This window comes from Lipotes vexillifer, unplaced genomic scaffold (assembly GCF_000442215.2).
Source record: "Lipotes vexillifer unplaced genomic scaffold, Lipotes_vexillifer_v1.1 scaffold25, whole genome shotgun sequence".
Classification (NCBI taxonomy): Eukaryota; Metazoa; Chordata; class Mammalia; order Artiodactyla; family Lipotidae; genus Lipotes; species Lipotes vexillifer.
The window spans coordinates 1,852,795-1,874,407 of record NW_006792881.1 but is presented as its reverse complement, the minus strand read 5'-3'; the positions used below and the strand labels follow the sequence as shown (position 1 = coordinate 1,874,407).

General features: G+C 35.9%; 1 protein-coding gene across 2 annotated transcripts in view; it reads left to right on the top strand.

The window, feature by feature from the left end:
• The window catches only part of KIAA0586 (KIAA0586 ortholog), a 107,832-nt gene that overhangs the window by 5,702 nt on the left and 80,517 nt on the right, over nt 1-21,613 (top strand). Inside the window, exons 6-15 of one of the 2 annotated variants that reach the window (XM_007466046.1) lie at nt 4,398-4,572; nt 5,316-5,537; nt 7,857-8,010; nt 9,255-9,422; nt 10,425-10,548; nt 14,476-14,584; nt 15,182-15,399; nt 15,804-15,876; nt 17,320-17,547; nt 18,505-18,679. In XM_007466046.1, the coding sequence (XP_007466108.1) occupies nt 4,398-4,572; nt 5,316-5,537; nt 7,857-8,010; nt 9,255-9,422; nt 10,425-10,548; nt 14,476-14,584; nt 15,182-15,399; nt 15,804-15,876; nt 17,320-17,547; nt 18,505-18,679 (1,646 nt within the window). The remainder of the gene's footprint in view (nt 1-4,397; nt 4,573-5,315; nt 5,538-7,856; nt 8,011-9,254; nt 9,423-10,424; nt 10,549-14,475; nt 14,585-15,181; nt 15,400-15,803; nt 15,877-17,319; nt 17,548-18,504; nt 18,680-21,613) is intronic. The other variant, XM_007466045.1, reaches the window with a different exon arrangement.

Genomic DNA, 21,613 nt, shown 5'->3' with positions numbered 1-21,613 from the left:
TGGTATACATATTATACTCTGGGAAACACTAACGAAATAAATATTACCTCCAAACTACAAGGGTGTGATCTGAGCCAGCCAGAGTTTCACAACTGGTTGTTTTGCTTAATGGTGCTTTTCCTTTTTACATTTGATCAGCCTCCAGTTCACAAAATGTGATATGGTGGTTAGGAGGAGAATTTGGATGGTAAATTGCATTCTGGGATTTGTAAATATATAAGAAAAGGCAAAAGTAAGGGCATGAGGGAGTAGTGCAGTCTCCCAAATTCTGTACTTGAACTAAAAATTGCAGACTACATCTGACTCATTTGGAGAGAAAGTGATTACCATTTCCATCCAGCTGACCCCAGGTGGAAGTGGCTGCTTGCAACTGTAATGGGGACTTTATCAACTTGCCTTCAAGTCAGAACTCTCAGATGTGAGAGGGAGAAGTTGTTTATATACAAGTGGACAGTGAGAGGTAACTGTGAACACTGTCCTCTTATCTGTTCACAGTAGATCTTTCCCCATTTCAGGATGGATGAACAGAATTTTTTTTTTTTTTTTGTGGTACGCGGGCCTCTCACTGTTGTGGCCTCTCCCGTTGCAGAGCACAGGCTCCGGACACGCAGGCTCAGTGGCCATGGCTCACGGGCCCAGACGCTCCGCGGCATGTGGGATCTTCCCAGACCGGGGCACGAACCCGTGTCCCCTGCATCGGCAGGCGGACTCTCAACCACTGCGCCACCAGGGAAGCCCTATGAACAGAATTTTTAAAAAAAAAACTAGGAAGGGCCTCGGAGAAGGTCATTGCAATGTAGAGAATAATAATTGAGTGAGAAGTATAAAATGACTCTCATACTGGGTTAAGAGAGATTTTGCTATAGTCAGTGTCACTTGAATTTTTTTTTTTTTTTTGAGAATGGTGGATGGAATTTGGCAAAGTGATTCTAAAATTTACTTGGAAGGACACACAAGTTGAGAATATATACACATACTGTTAAGAATGCATACATGTAGAATGCACACAGTTAAGAATAGCTAATTTTGGAGAAACAGAAATGGAATGATGGAAAATCTGCCCTATTTGCTACTATAATATGCTGTAAAGCTGTGATAAAAGGTAATCAGCTGGAGCCTCTGAGGAATGAAGAGTCTGTCCAGAGTGTCTAGAACAAGGGTAGAATGTCCTTACGTGTGGCTGGAGAGGTAAGCAAGGGGTGAGGTTATAAACTACTTTAAAGAAGTTTGGACTCAAAGAGAAACGGCAAATCACTTAAAAGTTTTAAAGTATGATATATTTTTCTTAAAAGTCTCACTCAGGTAGTTATGAAAAAATGGATTGGAAGAGGACTGGACTGGAGTCCAGGAAACCAGTTGGCTATGAATTTTTCAGGAATCTTTTAAAGAGATGAATTAGATTGGTCCTGAGTACATTGGGGAGTGGTGGGAATCATGCTGGGCTGTAGAGGAATACACAGGTTTGGAAGATGATCTGGAGATAGAATTGACAGGAATTGCTGCTTAGATGTGAGAGTGAGGAAGGAGCTAAGGATGGATCCTAGATTTTTAGCTTGTATAAATGCATAATCAGTAGTAGTATTCATTAAGAAAGGGAAGCCTTGGGGGAATAAATTTCATTTTAGACGTAAGCAGGGGTTTGAGGTACCTATGAGACATCCAGGTGAAAAATGTCTGATAGGAAATTGAATATAAAGGTCAAGTTCACAAAAGGGGTCTAAGCTAGAAATCCATAAGTCATCTGTATGTTGATAGTAGTCTAAGCTCTGGAAGTGATTGAAGTGACTCGGTGGGAGTGTGAGAGTGAAAAGAGATGGCATAGGGTAGGGCTCTGAGAAAACCGAACCTTTAAGAGATGTGCAAAGAAAGCAATGTGGCTTCTAAATGTTACTCAGAAAGTTTATCCAGAGCTGTAAGAGACTATGGTCTTAACAAAACCAAGGGAAGTGAGGTTCTAAGTTTGATAGCTGCTCAGAGGTAAAGAAAGATAAGGACTGAAAAGTGTCCATTGAATTGAGCAAGACGAGGTATTAATGGCCTTGGTAAGAGCAGTTTCAGTGTAGCATTGGGATAGATGCCAGATTCAGAGGATTTAGGAATAAAGAAGAAAGTTCTAGAAAAAGACTAGAAGGAAACAGTTTCTTCTGAATGGGAGAGTTATGTGCATTTTTCTAGTTCTTTACACTTAGAAGCTCATTTGCTACATTGAGCATTTATTAATTTGGTAATTGGAAAAAATAAAATTTTAAAGCCTATAAAGAAATTGATGTCTAGCCTTATAATGTTATTTTTCTTGTTGGTCAGTTTAATGTATTAAAGTAGAATGAAAGATCTTAAAGGGTAAATCACATTCAGACTTCAGACAGAAATTCTAAAAGATACAGATTATCTGAATTACATTTTCTTAGTACACCACTCAGTCAGCTAAATATATATTGAGCACCTACTATGTGCTCTTTCTTAGTTGCTGTTTGGTATAAAAGAAGTCCCCGGCCCCCCACCCCAGGTTGCTTAGAGCTTGGTTGGGGAGAGAATAGGTAGATATATGGAGGAATGCATGATTAGAGCTGTGAGAGGAAACATTCAATACATTGTTAAACTGTTCTGTACAGACATTTAAACCATAGGATGGCTGACTGTCAAGCCTCAGTTGTGTGGCATAGGAAGTAAATGCAAAAGTAATTAATGAATGGAAAGATCAAGAGGAAGTGTTATGAGAGCAGGCTTATTGAAAAAGGTAAGGCTTTTGCTGTATCTTGAGGAGAAGGATAGAGTAAGTAGGGTGAAGAAGGTTAAGAGAGTGAGAAGCAGCATGGAGTCCGCTGTGGGAGTGGCATGGCATAGTCAGTGAGAGCAGTGTGACTCAGGAAGAGGTGGTTTTGGGAGGAAAAGTACAGTATGTATAGGGCAGGGCCAGAGGATGGAGTGTGTGGAAGGCCAAACAGGAAAGTAGCCTATTCAGTTGTCTATAAGGAATGATTTTAGATTTTTGAATGGTGGGAAAAGGTGTGGGGAAAGTTTTTAAGCAATCAGAAATGGGAAGAATGAAATAGTTGGCCAGAGATGATGGTTTGTACTAGAGCAGAAGTCTGAAGGGAGAAGTGCTGTTTGAGAGAGAAAGCTTGGTGTTATGGGACGATCTCTGGGAACTGGTCCTAACTCAGCTACTTACTAGTTCTGTGACGTGATCAAGTAAATCCCGTTACCTCTATGGACCTCAGTTTCTTGATGTGAAAATTAGGAAAGATGGGCTACTGGGTTGCCCCTACCTCCATAATTCCATGACACTAGTCCTGCAATTGTGATGAAATAATTGACAAAACCTGATGACTCAGTTGGGCATGACAAGGTAAACGGAGGATAGAGAAGTTAACTTCAAAATTTTGAGAATGAGAGAAAAATGATGCTCTTAATAGAAATGAGGCAACTTCAATGAGGAGTAAGTTTAAGAGCTCTGTGGCCTTCTTCAAAAAATCAAAGGATGGGGATCTTCCCTGGTGGCGCAGTGGTTGAGAGTCCGCCTGCCGATGCAGGGGACACGGGTTCGTGCCCCGGTCCGCGAAGATCCCACATGCCGTGGAGCGGCTGGGCCCGTGAGCCATGGCCGCTGAGCCTGCGCGTCCGGAGCCTGTGTTCCGCAACTGTAGAGGCCGCAACAGTGAGAGGCCCGCGTACCGCAAAAAAATAAAAAGAAAAATCGAAGGGTGGAAATTCAGCAGCTGAAGATGGAGCTCATTCCTGTTGATTTTACTTAGACTTACCTTAAGGAGTCTTCAGTTTTGTCAGTGTTTTCTTTCATTGATTTCTTTTAGGCCAAGTACAGCACAAAATTGACCAGTCTTTTTTTTTTTAAAGGTGTTTAGTTAAATGCCTTACTGTGAATATGTATCTATTTTCCGGACTCATTTTTAATCCAGACTGCTTAGTAGTGTATTTTGTGCCCATTTTAATAAACTAGGTAACATTTATTAAATCTAAATGAGTTAGAATTTAAAAAATTCTTTTCAGCAGTTTTAACAATCCCTCTTGGGTTGTCTTACTTTGGGAGTAAAACTTGATACCTAAATTCTTAGAGCCTTTTCTGCATGTTTTAAATTTGTACTTCTTGACTATAAATCATTGTAATTGTGCCCATGTCTTTTCCACATGCATAAGTCATATTTTCTGAAATATCAGTGCCTTCAAGGAATTACCTTTTTATTTCTTTAGTGTGTAGTGACCTGAGCCTTAATAGATTTCATTAACCAAATGACTGATAAGATGCTGATAGTGAAAAATAGGGATTTAACTTAAAAAAATCAAGAAAACTCACCTGCAGCAGATTACCACTTGTAGGTATTTCTTCTAATGGTTCAGTAGAGATTACTGAACAGATTTTATTCCTTTTTTATTTACAGAGCTCAGAGCATGCCTGTCTTTAAGGAGGTAAAGGTACAGCTTTTAGAAGATGCCAGCGCAGAAAAGGACCCTATTATTCAGGAGAATAGAACTTCACCCAGTGGAATTGATTCAGCTGCAACTGTGGCTGCAGCAACTGCTGCCGCCATTGCAACAGCAGCTCCACTGATAAAAGTATATCTGTTTCTTCCCAGATAGTCATAACTACTTTGTAAAATGTAAAAATGTTTATTAGAAACTGATTCTGTAATTGTTGTGTCCAGCCATTGGCTAGCGATATTGCTGTCTGTAGTTGTGAATTATTTCTCAGAAGTTGTGAGATTTACCTCTCATCCCTGTGTTAGTTCTAGAAAATCCTGGACTTTCTTAGTTTTAGCACTGAAAAATCTCATCTTGGGAACCCCTCAGTCCTGGGTACCTGGGATGTTTGGTCATCCTTATTTTAGAGCTAGAAGGGACCATACAGACAATCTATGCCAAACCCCTCAGTTTGTAAATGGGAAAAATGAGAAACAGGTCAGAGTCAGCAATAAGGTCTTAGAGCCAATAGGGGGAGAGCCAAGACTGCTGACCTAACTCAGCCTCAGATTAGTGAAGTATCGAAAGCTACTTTGTTTTGCTATTTCCTTCTTTTTAATTTCCATTTAAGTATTTTAAATTTCCATTAAGTATAATTTCCACTTAAGAAATAAAAATTGTATGTGACAAATTTGTTATTTTTTATGAGAGAAAAGATCTACTTAAGGATAACTGTCCTGCCTTTTATTTCTGTGGTTCTAAAAATAAAGGCATAAAATCATCAGAAATTTAGAGGGTAAAAGCTCTGGTTTGATAATTTCTCAATACCAATCACTTTATATAATCTTTCTAGTAATTGAGCATATTTTTGATACCTTTGGATATTTTTACTGTTTTAGGTGCAGAGTGAGTTGGAATCAAAGGTCAATACTGTTACAGAATTACTCAATAAGTTACAGGAGACTGATAAACAGCTACAACGTGTTACAGAGCAGCAGACAACCATTCAGAATAAACATGAGAAACTACACTGCCGTGATCATGGAAAGCAAATGAATGTGTTTATGGAGCAGTACATTAGGCATCTTGAAAAACTGCAGCAACAACAAATAGATATTCAGGTAGTAAAGGGATTACACATTCCATGACCTTTTATCACGTGGATCTCTAAGCTAATATTCATTGATTATTGCAATAGCTCAGGAGATTGTAACAGTTTTAGTTCTTAAATAATGATTTGCTTTTGTTCAGAATTCTTTTCCTCTATGGGGTAACTCTGCATGTTCTAGTTCAGACGTCTAGCACTGTAAGACCTCTTCTTATAGTTGGCTTTTCCTTCTTTTGTGGTATTTCCGTTGATGGCGTTTTTAAAGGGCATTTATTGCATTGCAGTTTTTTGTTTACATCAGTGGCTCTTAGCCTGGGAATGTGCATCAGACTCACTTGGAGAGCTTTATAAATATACACGTGCTTGTACCTCTCAGAAAGTCTGAGACAGCAGGTCTCAGATGGGGTCTGGGAATCCTTGAAAGCTCTCTAATGATTCTGTTGCACACCCTTGGATGAGAACCACCTAGTATATTTATTTGCTTCTACATTTACTTAATTAAAAAGAATGAGCATTCTTATGCCTTTTGAATATTAGGCACTGGGCTATTGTAAAAAGAAGAATTATCCTCACAGAGAGCTGATAGTATAGTTTCTTATTTATTTTGGAATTTCTAAGTCCTGGGATACTACCCAGCACTCAGGTACTCAGTATACTTTCTTTTTGAATGAGTGAATGACCAGCATCGTAAATGCATTGTTTTTTTTTAAATAAATTTATTTATTTTATTTATTTATTTTTGGCTGTGTTGGGTCTTCATTGCTGGGCGCGGGCTTTCTCTAGTTGTGGCGAGCTGGGGCTACTCTCTGTTGCGGTGCATGGGCTTCTCATTGCAGTGGCTTCTCTTGTTGTGGAGCACGGGCTCTAGGCACGTGGGCTCAGTAGTTGTGGCACGCGGGCTCTAGAGCTCAGACTCAGTAGTTGTGGCGCATGGGCTTAGTTGCTCCATGGCGTGTGGGATCTTCCCAGACCAGGGCTCAAACCTGTGTCCCCTGCATTTGCAGGTGGATTCTTAACCACTGCGCCACCAAGGAAACCCTGCATTGGTTTTAATTTACTTTTTTTCCCTACTTAGTATGCAGTTTAAAAACTTTTAAAAATAAAATTAAAATATAACATTCAGAAGAATATATAAAAATAAGCTTATCATAGCTCAATATAAGATCACAGAGTGAACACTAATGTCCTATTATTTTCAAGACTTCCTAATAGAGCTTGTCTTGAAATTTTCATGGGATTAAGATATTATTTTTATTGGAATGATTATGGGCATATAAAATAAAGTTTTAGTAAGTACTCCATACATTGCTAAAATTGAGCGTGCAGCATGTCATCTGGAGAGGCTAGGAGTGGGTCTATCAGAGTGCTGGTCCTCAGTCTACAGGTAACTTTGCTTCTCTGAGCCTTGATTTCTTTACCTAGAAAATATTTTTGGTTCAGGGTAGAATGAGATGACACATTTGAACAGCACATTGAGTTTTTTTAAGGTAGTTCTAGGTGCCTGCCATTCATTTATCCTTCCATAAATAAACGCATAATTTATTAACTTTCTGATTTTGGAAGAATGGAATCTTTGTTAATTCAGACATCTTACTTATAAAACCTATAACTACAGAGAAAATTGAACTTTCAGTGAGTATTTTAGTAGTTCACTTAAGGCTTAATGAAATGAAATTCTTTTTGAAGAGTGATCTCAACACACTTTTAAGAATTCTGTAAAACTATAAATCTTTTCGGTTTTTCTTTGCCTAGCATAAAACTCTTTTAAAATCAGTTTTATTAAGATATACATTTCAGATGTTTTAATAGTGTTAAAACTGTGTTGTCACTATAGTTTCCATTTATACGTAAATGCATAAATTACTGCTGCTACTATGCACGGCTACTATTTTATTTGAGTGCTTTCTGTCAATGGTTTTTAAACCTTTAGTTAAAATAAAATCTTACCATCCAGGATATAAAAGATGAGATGTTTTGGTTTTAAATTCTCTGGTTTAAGTAGAGGTCTAGGGCTAGGGTCCCTTCTTCCTGGTCCTCTCCTACCCTGCTTCAGTGTCTCTTGAGCCATCTCTGAGGTGAAAAGGAAGAAACTGAGGTTTAGAATAAGTTAAATGATCAGGGCCACACTGCAGAGCCAGCCTTAACCCAAGTGCTATTATATGCTTCCAGTGGCATTGCTGCTGCAGTGGATAGTTGCATGTAATGTATGTATTTTCATTGTTTATTAAATCTAATAGATTGTTTTCAAGTCTTCTAATAAATTCAAGGTATTTTGTCATCTAACTCTTTCAAATGATATTTGAAATTAACAAAGTAATTCTATGTTTTCTAGACTCACTTCATTAGTGCTGCACTCAAGACTAGTAGTTTTCAGCCTGTTACTGTGCCCCCTTCTAGAGCAGTGGAAAAGTATTCTGTAAAACCAGACCATTTAAATTTTGGTAGCAGTAATCTATCTTCACATAACACCTTTGCTTCCAAACAAGGTAAAAATATGTAGTTTTCTATGAATAAAAAAATGCCAGCTATGAATGTTCTTTGCAGTATATAAGCTGAAAACTTACTTACAAGGTTGTGAGAGACTCTTTGTTTTATAAAATTAGGTTTTGTTTTTTTTTAGGTCAGGTAAGTTTTAGATTATTTTGAAACTTGTTCAGTCAAGTTATGGATCATGTTCTACTTAATGGTTTTAATTAATAACTTTCATAAATTGTCAGAAGCACTTCTATATAAATTTAGAAAAATTTTACTTATCTAGCATCAAAAATGCTTGTCATCAATTCACCAGTTTTCTGACAAACTGGATATTTACTGTTTTCTTGATTCTGTCAGGGGAGAAACCATCTGAGTACAATTAGAAACTATTTCTAAATATTTTCAAAGTTAGTAATACAAGTCTATTTTAATGGAATTTAAAAAATCTCTTTATAAAAACAAAGGAATACATAGCTTATTTGTGTTAATCCTTTGGAATTTAAACTATATCAATAAATGTATCTCCAAATTATTGATATTTGAATAATGAACTAATGAAAATCAAGGGCCTATCCCTTTAATGATATACAGATCCATGTAGTACAATATTCCCAACATTTGATTTGTTAGAACATTGTTGGATTACAAACATGTTAAAAGTTCCTTATACTTGCAAGGTGCTTTACGTTTCCCCCAAATGAGTGGGTCTTACAAAACTTTTGTGAAGTGATGTGAGTCAGTTTTTAAGTTGTAAAGGGAGGAAGATGAAGCCCAGAAAGGTTATGACTGCCTGCTCAAGGTCACCTGGCTTGAGAGTGAAAGTGTCAGAGCTACAGCCGGAACTCAGGTTTCCGCGCTCACCGTTTATAGTTGTCGAATGTATCTTGTACTCTAAAGTGGGATCTCTCTAGATCAAAGTATATAAAAATTTTAAGACTTGCTATACTCAGCACCAGATGGTCTTACCAGTTTTCGTTGCCATGAGCAGTGTCTGGCTATGCCATTTTTCACAACTTGAATAGCACTGAATATTGTCATATTTTTTTCTTATTTATTAGGTATAAGTATAAAGTGTTTATAGTTTATATTCTTCTGATTCTAGTGAGGATGAACTTTTTTCTATATATTTGTTAATAATTTGAGTATCCTATATAATTTTTGTTTTATTTTTAAAATATGGGGGAAAGTAATATTACAATTTAAACGTTTTTAAAAAGTAAGTTAAATTTATTATTTTCTTTATTTTCTATTGAAGCACCTTCAATAGAGGTTGAAGATACCAATTTTGATAAACAGAAATCTCCTTTGGAGACACCAGCACCTCGTAGATTTGCTCCTGTACCTGTTTCAAAGGATGATAAAATATCAAAGAGGGAAAATCCTACGGATAAAAAAGAAAATATGGAGATGTCACGTCATACAGGTAATAAAGCAATTATAATTAGCACCCACTACTTTTATTAGACCCATCTCAAATTAGGAACAGATTTCCACACTCATGATTTATAATTCTCTAATGTGCCTTGTAGTAACTGAAGTGGGATCTCTATTTTTAATATTTGTATTTAAATGATACTTTCTGGGCAAATCAAGCTTCTTTAGATTCTTTGTAGAAGGAGTTGGAGATATACCTTTATAATTATTCTGACTATCTTCAACTTGTTATTACTTAAACCTTTAATGAAAAAAATTTGTTATTAATAAATAAAAAATAATGCTTTATAGAAGGTAAGGTTGATTATCATGTTTACTTATATTGTTTTTAAGTGTGAATTTAAATACTAAAACTCAGAGAAATTTAACATTTATTATTGTGTTCAATTGGAAAAAGTGCTAATAACCTTTATAAGTGACAGGAAATAATAATTTGTTTTAGACACTTAAAATATAGCCTTTCTAGTAAAAGTAAGTAAAAATGTTAAATATAAGCTTTCATTTTTGGAGTCATTTAAATGCATTCCAGTCTTGTCTTGGACACATTTAAAGAATCTTAAGGAATTTAAAAGATAATAAAATCTTTAATTAATAAACTAACCTCACCAAAAAAAAAAGTTTGTTATGTAGTCTCATTAAAGATGAGGCTAAAAGGAAGATTCAACCAATAGTTGTTATGAAGAAATAGTTAAATCTCCCTTTTACTGTTTATAAAAATAGTTACAGTTTACTGGGCTTTATGATGATGTTACTTATCATTCAAATTCCTTTTTTCTGTGATGGAAATAAATTCAGGCCTAAAATTTTACCGGTATAGTTTCCTTGAGTTATAAATATTTAGTTTTATTGATGAATGTATGTATAGTCTGCATAGTAAATTGAGTAGGTCTTCACCACATGAAACTAATTTAGTACAAATATATGTGAGATAGTATATAAAAGAGAAATGAATTAGTACTTGAAAAATGATACTGTATTTCTTCTATTGTAGAAAATGTAGGACTCTTGGAACAAATTTTGAATAACTATGATTCTTTGACAAGAATAAGTGAATCTTCAGACAAAAACTTACTAACTAGATCAAAAATAGGATGGAATCCTGAGAGGAGAAACAGGTAAAAACAAGAGATTGGAATAAAAGCTACATTGAAAAGAGCTTTGTTTATATTTTTTAAATTTCTTTAGAAATTTTAGTGAATTTAAAACATTGCTTTTAAAAATTGTCTTAGATTTAGTTACCATTTTCTTCTGCTAATAGATCTTTCCTCTTTTCTATAATATAATTATGAATACATCTAATTTTCTTAAACTGTGGATTATTTACTATTCATTTCTGACGAAATGATATCTGGGATTTGCTTCAATAATAATCCATTGCAGGGGCTTCCCTGGTGGCACAGTGGTTAAGAATCCACCTGCCAACACAGGGGACATGGGTTCGAGCCCTGGTCCGGGAAGGCCCCACATGCTGTGGAGCAACTAAGCCCGTGCACCACAACTACTGAGTCTGCGCTCTAGAACCTGCAAGTCACAACTACTGAAGCCTGAGCACCTAGAGCCTGTGCTCTGCAACAAGAGAAGCCATCACAATGAGAAGCCGGTCCACCGCAACGAAGAGTAGCCCCTGCTCACCACAACTAGAGAAAGCCCGCATACAGCAACGAAGATCCAACACAGCCAAAAATAAAAAAATAAAAATAAAATAAATTAATTAAAAAAAATCCATTGCAGGGTGGGGAAAAGTGGGTTGGAAGTATAAATGAAATGAGAATAGCCATAAGTTAGTCATTTTTGTAGTTGAATAAAGGTATATAGAGGTCATTATACTATTCTTTCTACTTTTGTGTATATTTGAAACTTTACATTATAAAGAGTTTTTAAAAAGTCAAGTAAACTAAGCCACTATAATTTTTTTTGAATGTCATGAAAACTACAATAATAAAAACTAAACGTGTCACATTTTGCATAATCTCATAAGAAGACATTACAATTTTAGTCCATTACATTTAATGTAATAACTGATAAAGTAAGATTTATGTCTGTCATGTTGTTATATTTTTTTTATATCTTAGGTCTTTTTTTATTCCACTATTCCTCCATAATGCCTTTTTTTTTTATTAAATAGATATATTCTAGTATAAGATTTTCATTCCCTTGTTGCTTCTTTTACTATATTTTTTGAGTTATTTTCTCAGTGGTTGCCCTAGGAATTACAATTAACATCTTAATTTAAAATGATCTAGTTAGGATTAATACCAATTTAATTTCTATAGGATTCAAAACCTTTGCTCTGATATAGATTGATTCCCTCCCCCTTTCTTTCTGCTATTATTGTCATACAAATTATGTCTTCTTGCATTATAAGTTTGTCTATACAGCTTGATAATTATTGCTTTATGCAGTTGTCGTTTAAATCCGATAGAAGAAAAGAGTTAAAAATAATTTAATACTGTCTTTTATATTTACCTATGTAGTTAACTTTTACCAGTACTCTTTGTTTCTTCACATGGATTTGAGTTAGTTTGTGGTGTCCTTTTATTTCACTTTGAGGGACTCTTTTTAGTATTTACTGTAGAGTAGGTCTGCTGGTGATGAATTCTCTCAGTTTTGTTTATCTAGGAATGTCTTAATTTCTACCTTTGAAGGGTAGTTTTGCCAGATGTAGAATTTTTGGTTGACACTCTTTTTCTTTTAGTGCTGTGAATATGTCATCTCACTGCCTCTAGACCTCATGATTTCTGATGAGAAGTAAGCTGTTAATCTTCCTGAGGAAACTGTATATAATTAGTTATTTTTCTTTTGCTGCTTTCAGGATTCTCCCTGTGTCTTAGGCTTTTGACAATTTGACTATGATGTAGCTAAGTGTGGATCTCTTTGAGTTTATCCTCCTTAGATTTTGTTGATCTTCTTGGATAAGTGGATTAATATTCATTAAATTGGGGAAGTTTTTGGCCATTATTTCTTTACACAGTTAAATAGTGCACATGACCTTTTTTTTCTCTCCTAGGGCTATGTTGTATGTTGTATGCTTGATGATGTTCCACAGGTCTCTGAGACTTTTAATTTTTTTCATTCTTTTTTTCTTCTGTTCCTTAAACTGGATAATTTCAATTAATCTATCTTTAAATTTGCTGATTCTTTCTTTTGCCAATTTGAATATGCTGTTTAGCCCGTCTAGTGAATGTTACATTTCAGTTATTATATTTTTCAACTCTCAGAATTTCTGTTTTTTTAAAAATAATTTTTATCTTTATTGATATTCTTTGGTGAGACTTCATTCTTTTAGGTTTCTTTTTGGCCGTGTCGTGCAGCTTGCAGGATCTTAGTTCCCTGAGCAGGGGTTGAACCCAGGCCCTCGGCAGTGAAAGCACGGAGTCCTAACCATTGGACCACCAGGGAGTTCCTGAGACTTCATTCTTATACTTTCTTTTAATTGTAGTAGCTCATTTATGTTCTTTTTCTAGTAAGTCCAATATTTGGGGTTCCTGAAGGACAGTTTCTACTGACTATGCTTTTTCCTGTGTCTGAGTTATACTTTCCTGTTTCTTTGTGTCTCACAACATTTTTGTTGAAAATTAGACATTTTAATGTGCCAGTTCTGGAAATCAGATTCTTCCAACAACTGCCACCCCCAACCAGCATTTGTTGGTATTGCTGATTGTTGTTGTTGTTGTTCATGTTGTTGCTGTTTGTTAAGTGATTTTCCTGGACTAATTCTATAATTTTAATTCTTTTATCATGTGTAGCAAGTCTCTATTTGGTTAGCTAAGTCTGCTAATGATTGGAAGGAGATTTCCTTATCTGCTTTGAATGAATAAGTCTCCCTGTCTTTGCAAGGGGCTCTGTGTGTGTGTGTGTGTGTATCTACATGTTGGGGCACACCTTCAGTGCTCCAGCAGTTTATAAGTCTGTCTTAACCTTAACTTCCTACTCGCACAGAGCCCATGGTCAGTCAGATGTGAAAGATAAGGCCCTTTTTAGGTCATTCTTTTCCATGCACATAGCCCTGTACATGCACATGACCTTCTAGATCCCCAGTAATGTGTTGGAGCTTTTCAGAACTCCACCATGGACATCTCATTCCCCAAATTTTTCGTTTATTGTTTACCCTCTTGTTTGCCTCAACTGGCATGACCCCCTCAGGCAGCTAAGATGTTGAACAATTGGTACTGCTTTCGAAGAATGACCTGGGGATGGGATTTCTCACTGAGATAACTCTGAGTCAGGTCTAAGGAGAAACCCTGAGAATGGGACTTTTTGAGGGGCTCCAAACTGCTTCTGACTTTTTAGTGGTTGTTGGTTTTCTTTTTTTTTTTAATGTTTTATTTATTTATTTATTTAGGCTGTGCTGGGTCTTAGTTGTGGCATGCGGGATCTTTGTTGCGGCCTGTTTAGTTGCTGCATGCGGGCTTCTTAGTTGCAGCATGCAGACTTCTTAGCTGTGGCATGCATGTGGGATCGAACCCGGGCCCCCTGCATTGGGAACACGGAGTCTTACCCACTGGACCACCAGGGAATTCCTGAGTCTGTTGATTTTCAAAGCTACCACAGAGTTGGGGAAAGGGCTCTGGGAATAGGGCAAGTTAAAAATGCCATAGAGCTTGCTGTTCTTGTCAGCCATTTTCTTACTTAAATATTCCTTGGGTTGTTGCAAGCTTTTGTTTAATTTCCAGCGTTCTGCAAAAGCTGATTTGACCATTTTTGCTAGTGTTCTCTTTACTCTTAACAGGAATAGATTTTTAGAGATTCTTACTCCACCATTCCAGAAGTGCTTTTGCACGTTAGCTTTTTCCTGCTCTTTTTCTACTATTCCTAAACCAGTCTGGCCAGAGTAATCTTGTTTCTTGTAATTTTTGGTGTTACATATGTTTAATCACATAACGGATTAATTCTGTTGTACAATTTTAATAAGACTCATTTAGAATTGATATAACTAAGGATGTATCAAAGATTTATATAATAAACTGTTTACTGAATTTATGGCAATTTAGAAAACTTTAATTTTAAATCTTTTACAGCATTGACCCTCTATCCACTCAGAAATTTCCTTCCTATGAACAACTAGGAACAGCTAAAGTGACTGTGCAGAAGTCTGATGATATTCTTCATGATCTTGGCCAAAAGAGGAACGAAACAAATGGCATACTCCAGGTAAGGTGGGAACAAGATACTAAAATTAATGATTAGTAAAGGTAAAAATTACGAAGAAATAAAGTTATCAAGACAGAAAGCAAGAGGAAGGATGAAGACAAAGCATGGAAAGCCCAACCTGTTCCCCTTACAAAACTTTTCCAAAAGCCCTCATCAAGTGATTTCTACTTACTGCTCCTTGGCTAAGACTGAGCCACATGGCAACCTGTAGCTCTCCAACTTCTGTTGGAGAGGAAGGAAGGCGGAAGGGAACTGTGAATGGCCCTCGTTTATCCAGTTCACATTGTCTGCTCCGCCTACCTAGAGCCAACTTGCTCTTATTTTGTTTTAGCTTCCTTCACCAGATAGAGCTTTTGTTGGCCACCGAACTGCTGTGGCCTTCCCAGCCCCATTTCACTGAACATTCACATTAGTGCTTCTAAATGGAAAGAAACTTTAGTTGCCAAGTATTCTTTTATAGCTCTTCAATTTGAAAAATTGATTCCTTAGACTATATTGGCATAGTATATGTCCCAAACTATAGTAATAGCTCTTATTTGGATTAAAATATGAATATGAATTTTACATATTAACATTCTTGCCTTTTTACCTTTTAAGCCAAAAGAATCTCAGATTGTGTCAGGGGTTGCTGATCTTCCACAGAATTCCATTAAGCTTCAAATAACCAATACGAGATCCGTATTGAAAGATGCTGAGAAGATTTTGAGAGGAGTACAAAACAATAAAAAAGTACTTGAAGAAAACCTGGAAGCTATTATTCGTGCAAAGGATGGAGCTGCCATGTATTCATTTATCAATGCTCTATCTACCAACAGGTAGGACAGGATGTTGGCATCCCAAGGTTTTTTATGAAACTGCCAGTTTACAGGCTCTCATAATTTTTTTTCTAAGTGCTTCATTTTGTTTTAGTGTGTTTTAATGTTTAGCAAATGTTCTTCATTGCCTTTGACATGTGGACTTATTATAAAGTCAGAATTTGGGTGTGTACATGTTGCTATTATTTTTCACAGATGTTAATTTTCCCTGTTTTTTTCTCTCCTTGGTACATTTCTTCTGGGATCTACATGTGCTTTTCAAACATTCGATGAAACTAATAACAGTGGTTTTTCATTTTCAGATGAAGGATATTGGGCTACACAATAGATTCAAAACTAGGTAAGAGATCTATTCTTAGGACCTTTAATGTTAATTTAAGAAAATTCTTTTTTCTGTTTTGTAGAGAGGTGTCAGAGAAGATTCGGATCAGAAAGGCAGTAGATAACTGGATTAAAACTATTTCTGCAGAAATTCAAGTAGGTATTGGAAAAAAACAGAATTAATTGAATTCTTAGGAGATAACATTTATTACAATTTATAAGTATCATACATATTCTCAAAATATTCCTTTTAAGTCCACTGATAATCCTTAATTTCACTCTGTCACCCTTTATACTTACTTAGTAATAAGTTTCATTTTACTTAACATGTGCTTTGTCTCATAAATTATATTATGGCTGTTAACTGGAAAATTGTGGATAATAACTAAAATATGAGTGATTTGAAAGAAAATTTAGCAAAAGCATTTAGAAAAGAAAGAAGTATACTTACAAAAAAGGATCCTTTAAAAAAAAGACTGCAGATTTAGAAGCATTGGCTTACCAAAGTAAAAACATCAAAGTTACTTAAAAGGAAAATACTCCACAAGATTTTTAAGGTTACTAAGTTTAGAGAAGTCAGTTCCAGCTGGAAAAACTGCCACTTTCTCACCTCCACAAAGCTCATGGTATATCTTCAGACATTAGCATTGCAAAAATCCACGACAGTTGTTTTTATCAAGGGGGTCAGAAATTTAAAGGAAATTCTTAAAATTTTATGTATTTGAAGAAGCAAAACTAGACAGGGTAACTCATTTTTACCTTGGGATGCAAAGTGTTTTTTCCTGACTGTAAGATGTGTGTATCTGCGTACTCACAGTGGTAGAAGATGAAGTGTTAGGTTTTTTTTGGTTTGGGGGATTTATTTTTGTTTCTTTCTTGTTTTTTGTTTTTTTTGGGTTTTTATGGCCTCACTATGTAGCTTGTGGGATCGAACCTGGGCCCTCAGCAGTGAAAGCACAGAGTCTGAACCACTGGACCGCCAGGGGATTCCCTAATATACACTTTTAGACACTGTTGTTTTAAGAATATATATCTCTAATGTGGTTATAAAGAATTTATATTAACTGCTATGTAATGCACCAGAAAAAAAGTGAGCTAAGCGTCAGAAGACTTGGAGTTCATATCTGGTTCTGCAGACGACTAGCAATATATGTCACTCTATAACTGTGGATTTCATGCAAAATATGCTTGTTTAAACCTACAAGTAACTTTAATTTATAAATAAATCTCAGCATTTTATTACAAAATTGTTTACTTTTTGGAAACTTATATTTTAATTTAATTTTTGGAACAGTTACTATATTCATATGGTTTAAACATCAAGAAGTGTAAAAAGCTTTATAATGAAAAGTTGCCCTCTTATCCCTGAACATCATCTACTATTTCTCATTCCCTCTGCTCCATAAAACACCAGTCTTTTTAAATTTTTGTTTATTCTAAAAATAATTTTTATTCATATGCAAACCAATATTTACTTATAAAGCCTTTAAAACTGCTAAATTATATTTCTATAGCAGCAGAAAATGAATTCTAGTACTTTTGGATAGATTTCTAGTACTTTTGGATAGATGTTAAGTAATTTTAATTTTGGTTATGAAGGATGAACTGGCAAGAAAAGATTATGAACAAAAGAGATTTGATCAGAAGAACCAAAGGACCAAGAGAGTTCAGAACATGAGTAAAGATATTAAAACCAACACACAAGACAAAACGGTAAACAACTCTGTAATTCCAAGAAAACATTCTCAAAAACAAAAAGAGGAGCAAATTAGAAATCCACCTACAAGGAGCATGCCTGCTTCAAGCTTACAGAAAGAGAGAAAAGAGGTAAGATCCTAGTCTGGTTTTGTGATGTACATGTTGCATTATAATTGATCATTTTTTAAAGACATAAATAATGAAATGACTATGAAAATGTTTTAAAAATATGAATGACTATACAAATGTAAACCATCTTTAAACTATTGATATTTAGAGTTTTGGATATCCATAATATAGAAATCACTGCACAAAGTACACAGTTCCTTCCTTCTGACATCTCACACTTATAATCACAGTATTTCAGTTACAGCAGGTATATCTAGAGATCATCTAGTCCAAAAATTAGATCCTCTAGTTCATGGTATTCAAAATTGTATTTCATCTTTGTATGTTGTATATGTGTGTGTGTGTGTATAAATTTTAGTTTGTTTATTTTTCAGTTTAACAAATGTCTGTTTAGTGCCTAGTGATTGGGAGGCATGGTACTAGATCCTAGAGGGAATTTTTTGGCTGTTCTAACTAAGCTGTAACTTTGTTAATGCCAAACATGGATTGTTGGGCAGATTCATAAAGCATCTGATTAATTCAGTACTTAGTACTTAGAAGATGCTCAATAAATGCTAACTTTCTGTGGCATTTAGTTATGATTGAAGGTGAGATCAGGAATGTAGGAAATTATTTAAAGACTTGGTTTATGTTATTTTACTGTACTTGACAGTTATTACTTTCATATGTAAAATGTGTTTAAACTTACTTTTTGGTGCTGAAAGTGTGCTTAGTAGTGTAAGAACCTTCATATTTTTTGGGTGGAAGATTTTTGTATTTAATTTTCATGCTTTGGAAAACTTTACAACTGTAGTTTGAGAACTATCTCCAGAATTTAAGAGCCATTCAACATAGAGGACTTTCCTGACCTGATCATTCTTAATATAGTACTTAAGCTGGCAAAAGGAGTTTTTAGAAAAATGAGATAAGTGTTTGATGACTGTTTTGCTGGTGAGTTGAATAACTTTGTATACTTAGGGGTTTTTGAAAGCAACCACAGTGGTACAAGACAAGGATTATATGTTACAAATCTATGGAAAACCAGTTTATCAGGGTCATCGCAGCACTCTTAAAAAAGAACCATATCTCAGATTTAATTCTCCATCTCCTAAGTCCAGACCACAGAGACCAAAAGTAATAGAGCAAGTTAAAGGTAAGGAACCTCATTTTTTGGTGATAAAACTCAGTTTTTGTGGTATTGGTTTAATATGTAGAGTTTAATTTTTGCTTTTTATTACTTATAAATACTGTTCAAATTATGTAATGCTTAGGGATGGAAACATTTCCTTTTAGGAAAGTAGGGAAAAATAGACCAGATTCAAGATAGGATCAGTGGGGAAAAAATAGGATTAGATGGTATCTTCAGATAAAGCATGATAAAATTTATGAGATGATGACTTTTAAGCAATTTAAATTATAATCTAGGGAACGTAGACATTTCCTTGCAAAGCTTACTCCATCACATTCTTTTTTTTTTTGCGGTACACGGGCCTCTCACTGCTGTGGCCTCTCCCGTTGCGGAGCACAGGCTCCGGGTGCACAGGCTCAGCGGCCATGGCTCACGGGCCTAGCCACTCCGCGGCATGTGGGATCTTCCCGGACCGGGGCACGAACTCTCGTCCCCTGCATCGGCAGGTGGACTCTCAACCACTGTGCCACCAGGGAAGCTCCATCACATTCTTTATGAACAGAAAGATAAGCCATATGCTGTACATTATCATAAAAGTGCTTATGGGCACTTTTGCAGTTTGGTTTGTCCTCAAAGAGCCTTAGTTAGCAAAGGGGAAAAATTTTTTTGTTACTTTCGTACACAACTAAAAATATCTTTATTTATCACTATATGTTTTGACTCACACCTACCATTTCACTAGTATATTTAAATATAACTCTTAGTTAAATATTGAGTCCATTGACTTTGGTTACATTTTGAAGTTTCTCAACTTGTGCTTTAGCAGTCTGTAAGGCACTTTGACAACATGCCGTCACTCATGGATCCCAACTCATTTTCCTTTCTGATCCTTTCTGGAAGTTGGAGCTGTGGCAGTTGCTTTATTTTTCCTTCCTTTCCTTTCCAAAAGTTAGTTGATCATATAGGGTGTCAGTTTATCTAGAAATCCTATAGATTTTATTTTACTAGGCTTGTGGATGATATTTACCCTAATGTTTCCTTGTTTCTTAGAGCTTGCTATTGACTTATATTTGGGGTTTGGAAAGCCTTTGCAAAAAATAAGTTAAGGTTTTAAAATACTTTTAAATCCAAAAATCACTTTATGAAGTAACCCTTTTAATGGTAGGAGTGATTGAGAACCTATGGACCCAGGCTCCTCCTTGGGCCTTGGTGCCTGTTATTCCCTCTGCCTGGAGGGCTTTTCCCTCAGACCCTTGCATGGCTCACTCAGTTCTTTCAATCTCTGCTCTTAGCTGTTAGCTCCTCAGAGAGGTCTATGTTGACCGTCCTATCCAAAATATTATCATCTAACCCTCTCTATTCCCTTGCTCTGCCTGTTGTTCCTCATAGCACTTTTCACCATCTGACATTATACTTTTATTTGTTTATCAATTTTTTTTCCTTACTAGAGTGTAAGCTACATGAATACAGTTGGTTTATTCAGTACTTGTAGTCCCTGTGTCTGGAATGATGCCAAACACATTTTAAATGCTGAAAAAATATATTTTAAGTAAACATTCAAGGGGCTTCCCTGGTGGTGCAGTGGTTAAGAATCCACCTGCCAGTGCAGGGGACATGGGTTCAAACCCTGGTCCGGGAAGATCCCACATGCCGCGGAGCAACTAAGCAACTAAGCCCATGTACATCTGACTTTGATATTGTTTCTAAAAAATCTTTAAATACATTTTTTAAATCTTTAAAAGCATTAAAAATGCTTACTATGATGTTACTATTAGACACTATCTACATTCACTTCCCCCTCTGCCTTTAAGTTTCTGAGCGTTAGCAGTGAGAGAAGTTACTGCTAGGCACCTTTCAGATTCTGTATAGCACCTACAGTACAAACATGGAAGCAGAGGTATCAGTACCACTGCAGAGGCCCCCTCCACTGAAGAACCATTTGTTTGTAGCAAGTAAATTAAACGGCAGTCTTCCCTGAGGTGGTTGCCTGGAAGCCCAGAATTCAAACTAATCTATTGTATTATAGTAAGAAATAAGCAACAGCATCCCTTTCAGACTAAACAAAACTGGGTGAAAACTAAGAAAAAGAAAAAGAAAACCTACCTTAGGTCTAGCTAGGGTTCAATTAAAAAGTTTTTTACAAATACCTTTTATGTGTCCATCATTATTATACTAGGTATTGTGAAGGCCACAAAGAATAAGACATTGTCTTAATCCTCTTAAACTGGGGACTTCCCTTGGTGGCACAGTGGTTAAGAATCCGCCTGCCAACGCAGGGGAACATGAATTCGATCCCTGGTCCTGGAAGATCCCACATGCCATGGAGCAACTAAGCCCATGCACCACAACTACTGAGCCCGTCTGTGTGCTGCAACTACTGAAGCCCGTGTACCTAGAGCCCATGCTCCGCAACAAGAGAAGCCACTGCAATGCGAAGCCCATGCACCACGATGAAGAGTAGCCCCCGCTCTCCACAGCTAGAGAAAGCCCACATGCATCAACAAAGACCCAATGCAGCCAAAAAATAAATTTATCAAAAATAAATAAACATTCAAGAAAAATATTCCTTCAATTGAATGAATGAATACTTGAGAACATGATGAAAAAAAATATAGATGTGGTACTAAAATTTTTCTTCCTCGGATCATAAAGCTATATTTAAAAGTCTAGATTTATAAAACTACTCTTATATTAAAAGTAAAAATGTAGAAATGTCAGGTATTTATTTATCAATATAAAAGATTTTAGTTTCTTTTCCTTTACACTTTTAGTTTTCTTCACTTTTCTCAGGTTCCACAGAAATTGATATTCTTCTCCAGAGAGACAATCAGAAAAATTTCTAATTATTTAAGAATTCAGGATTTAATATCTATATAGGTTTACTAAATAGTGATTAAAAAATGTATAATGGGGCTTCCCTGGTGGCGCAGTGCTTGAGAGTCCGCCTGCCGATGCAGG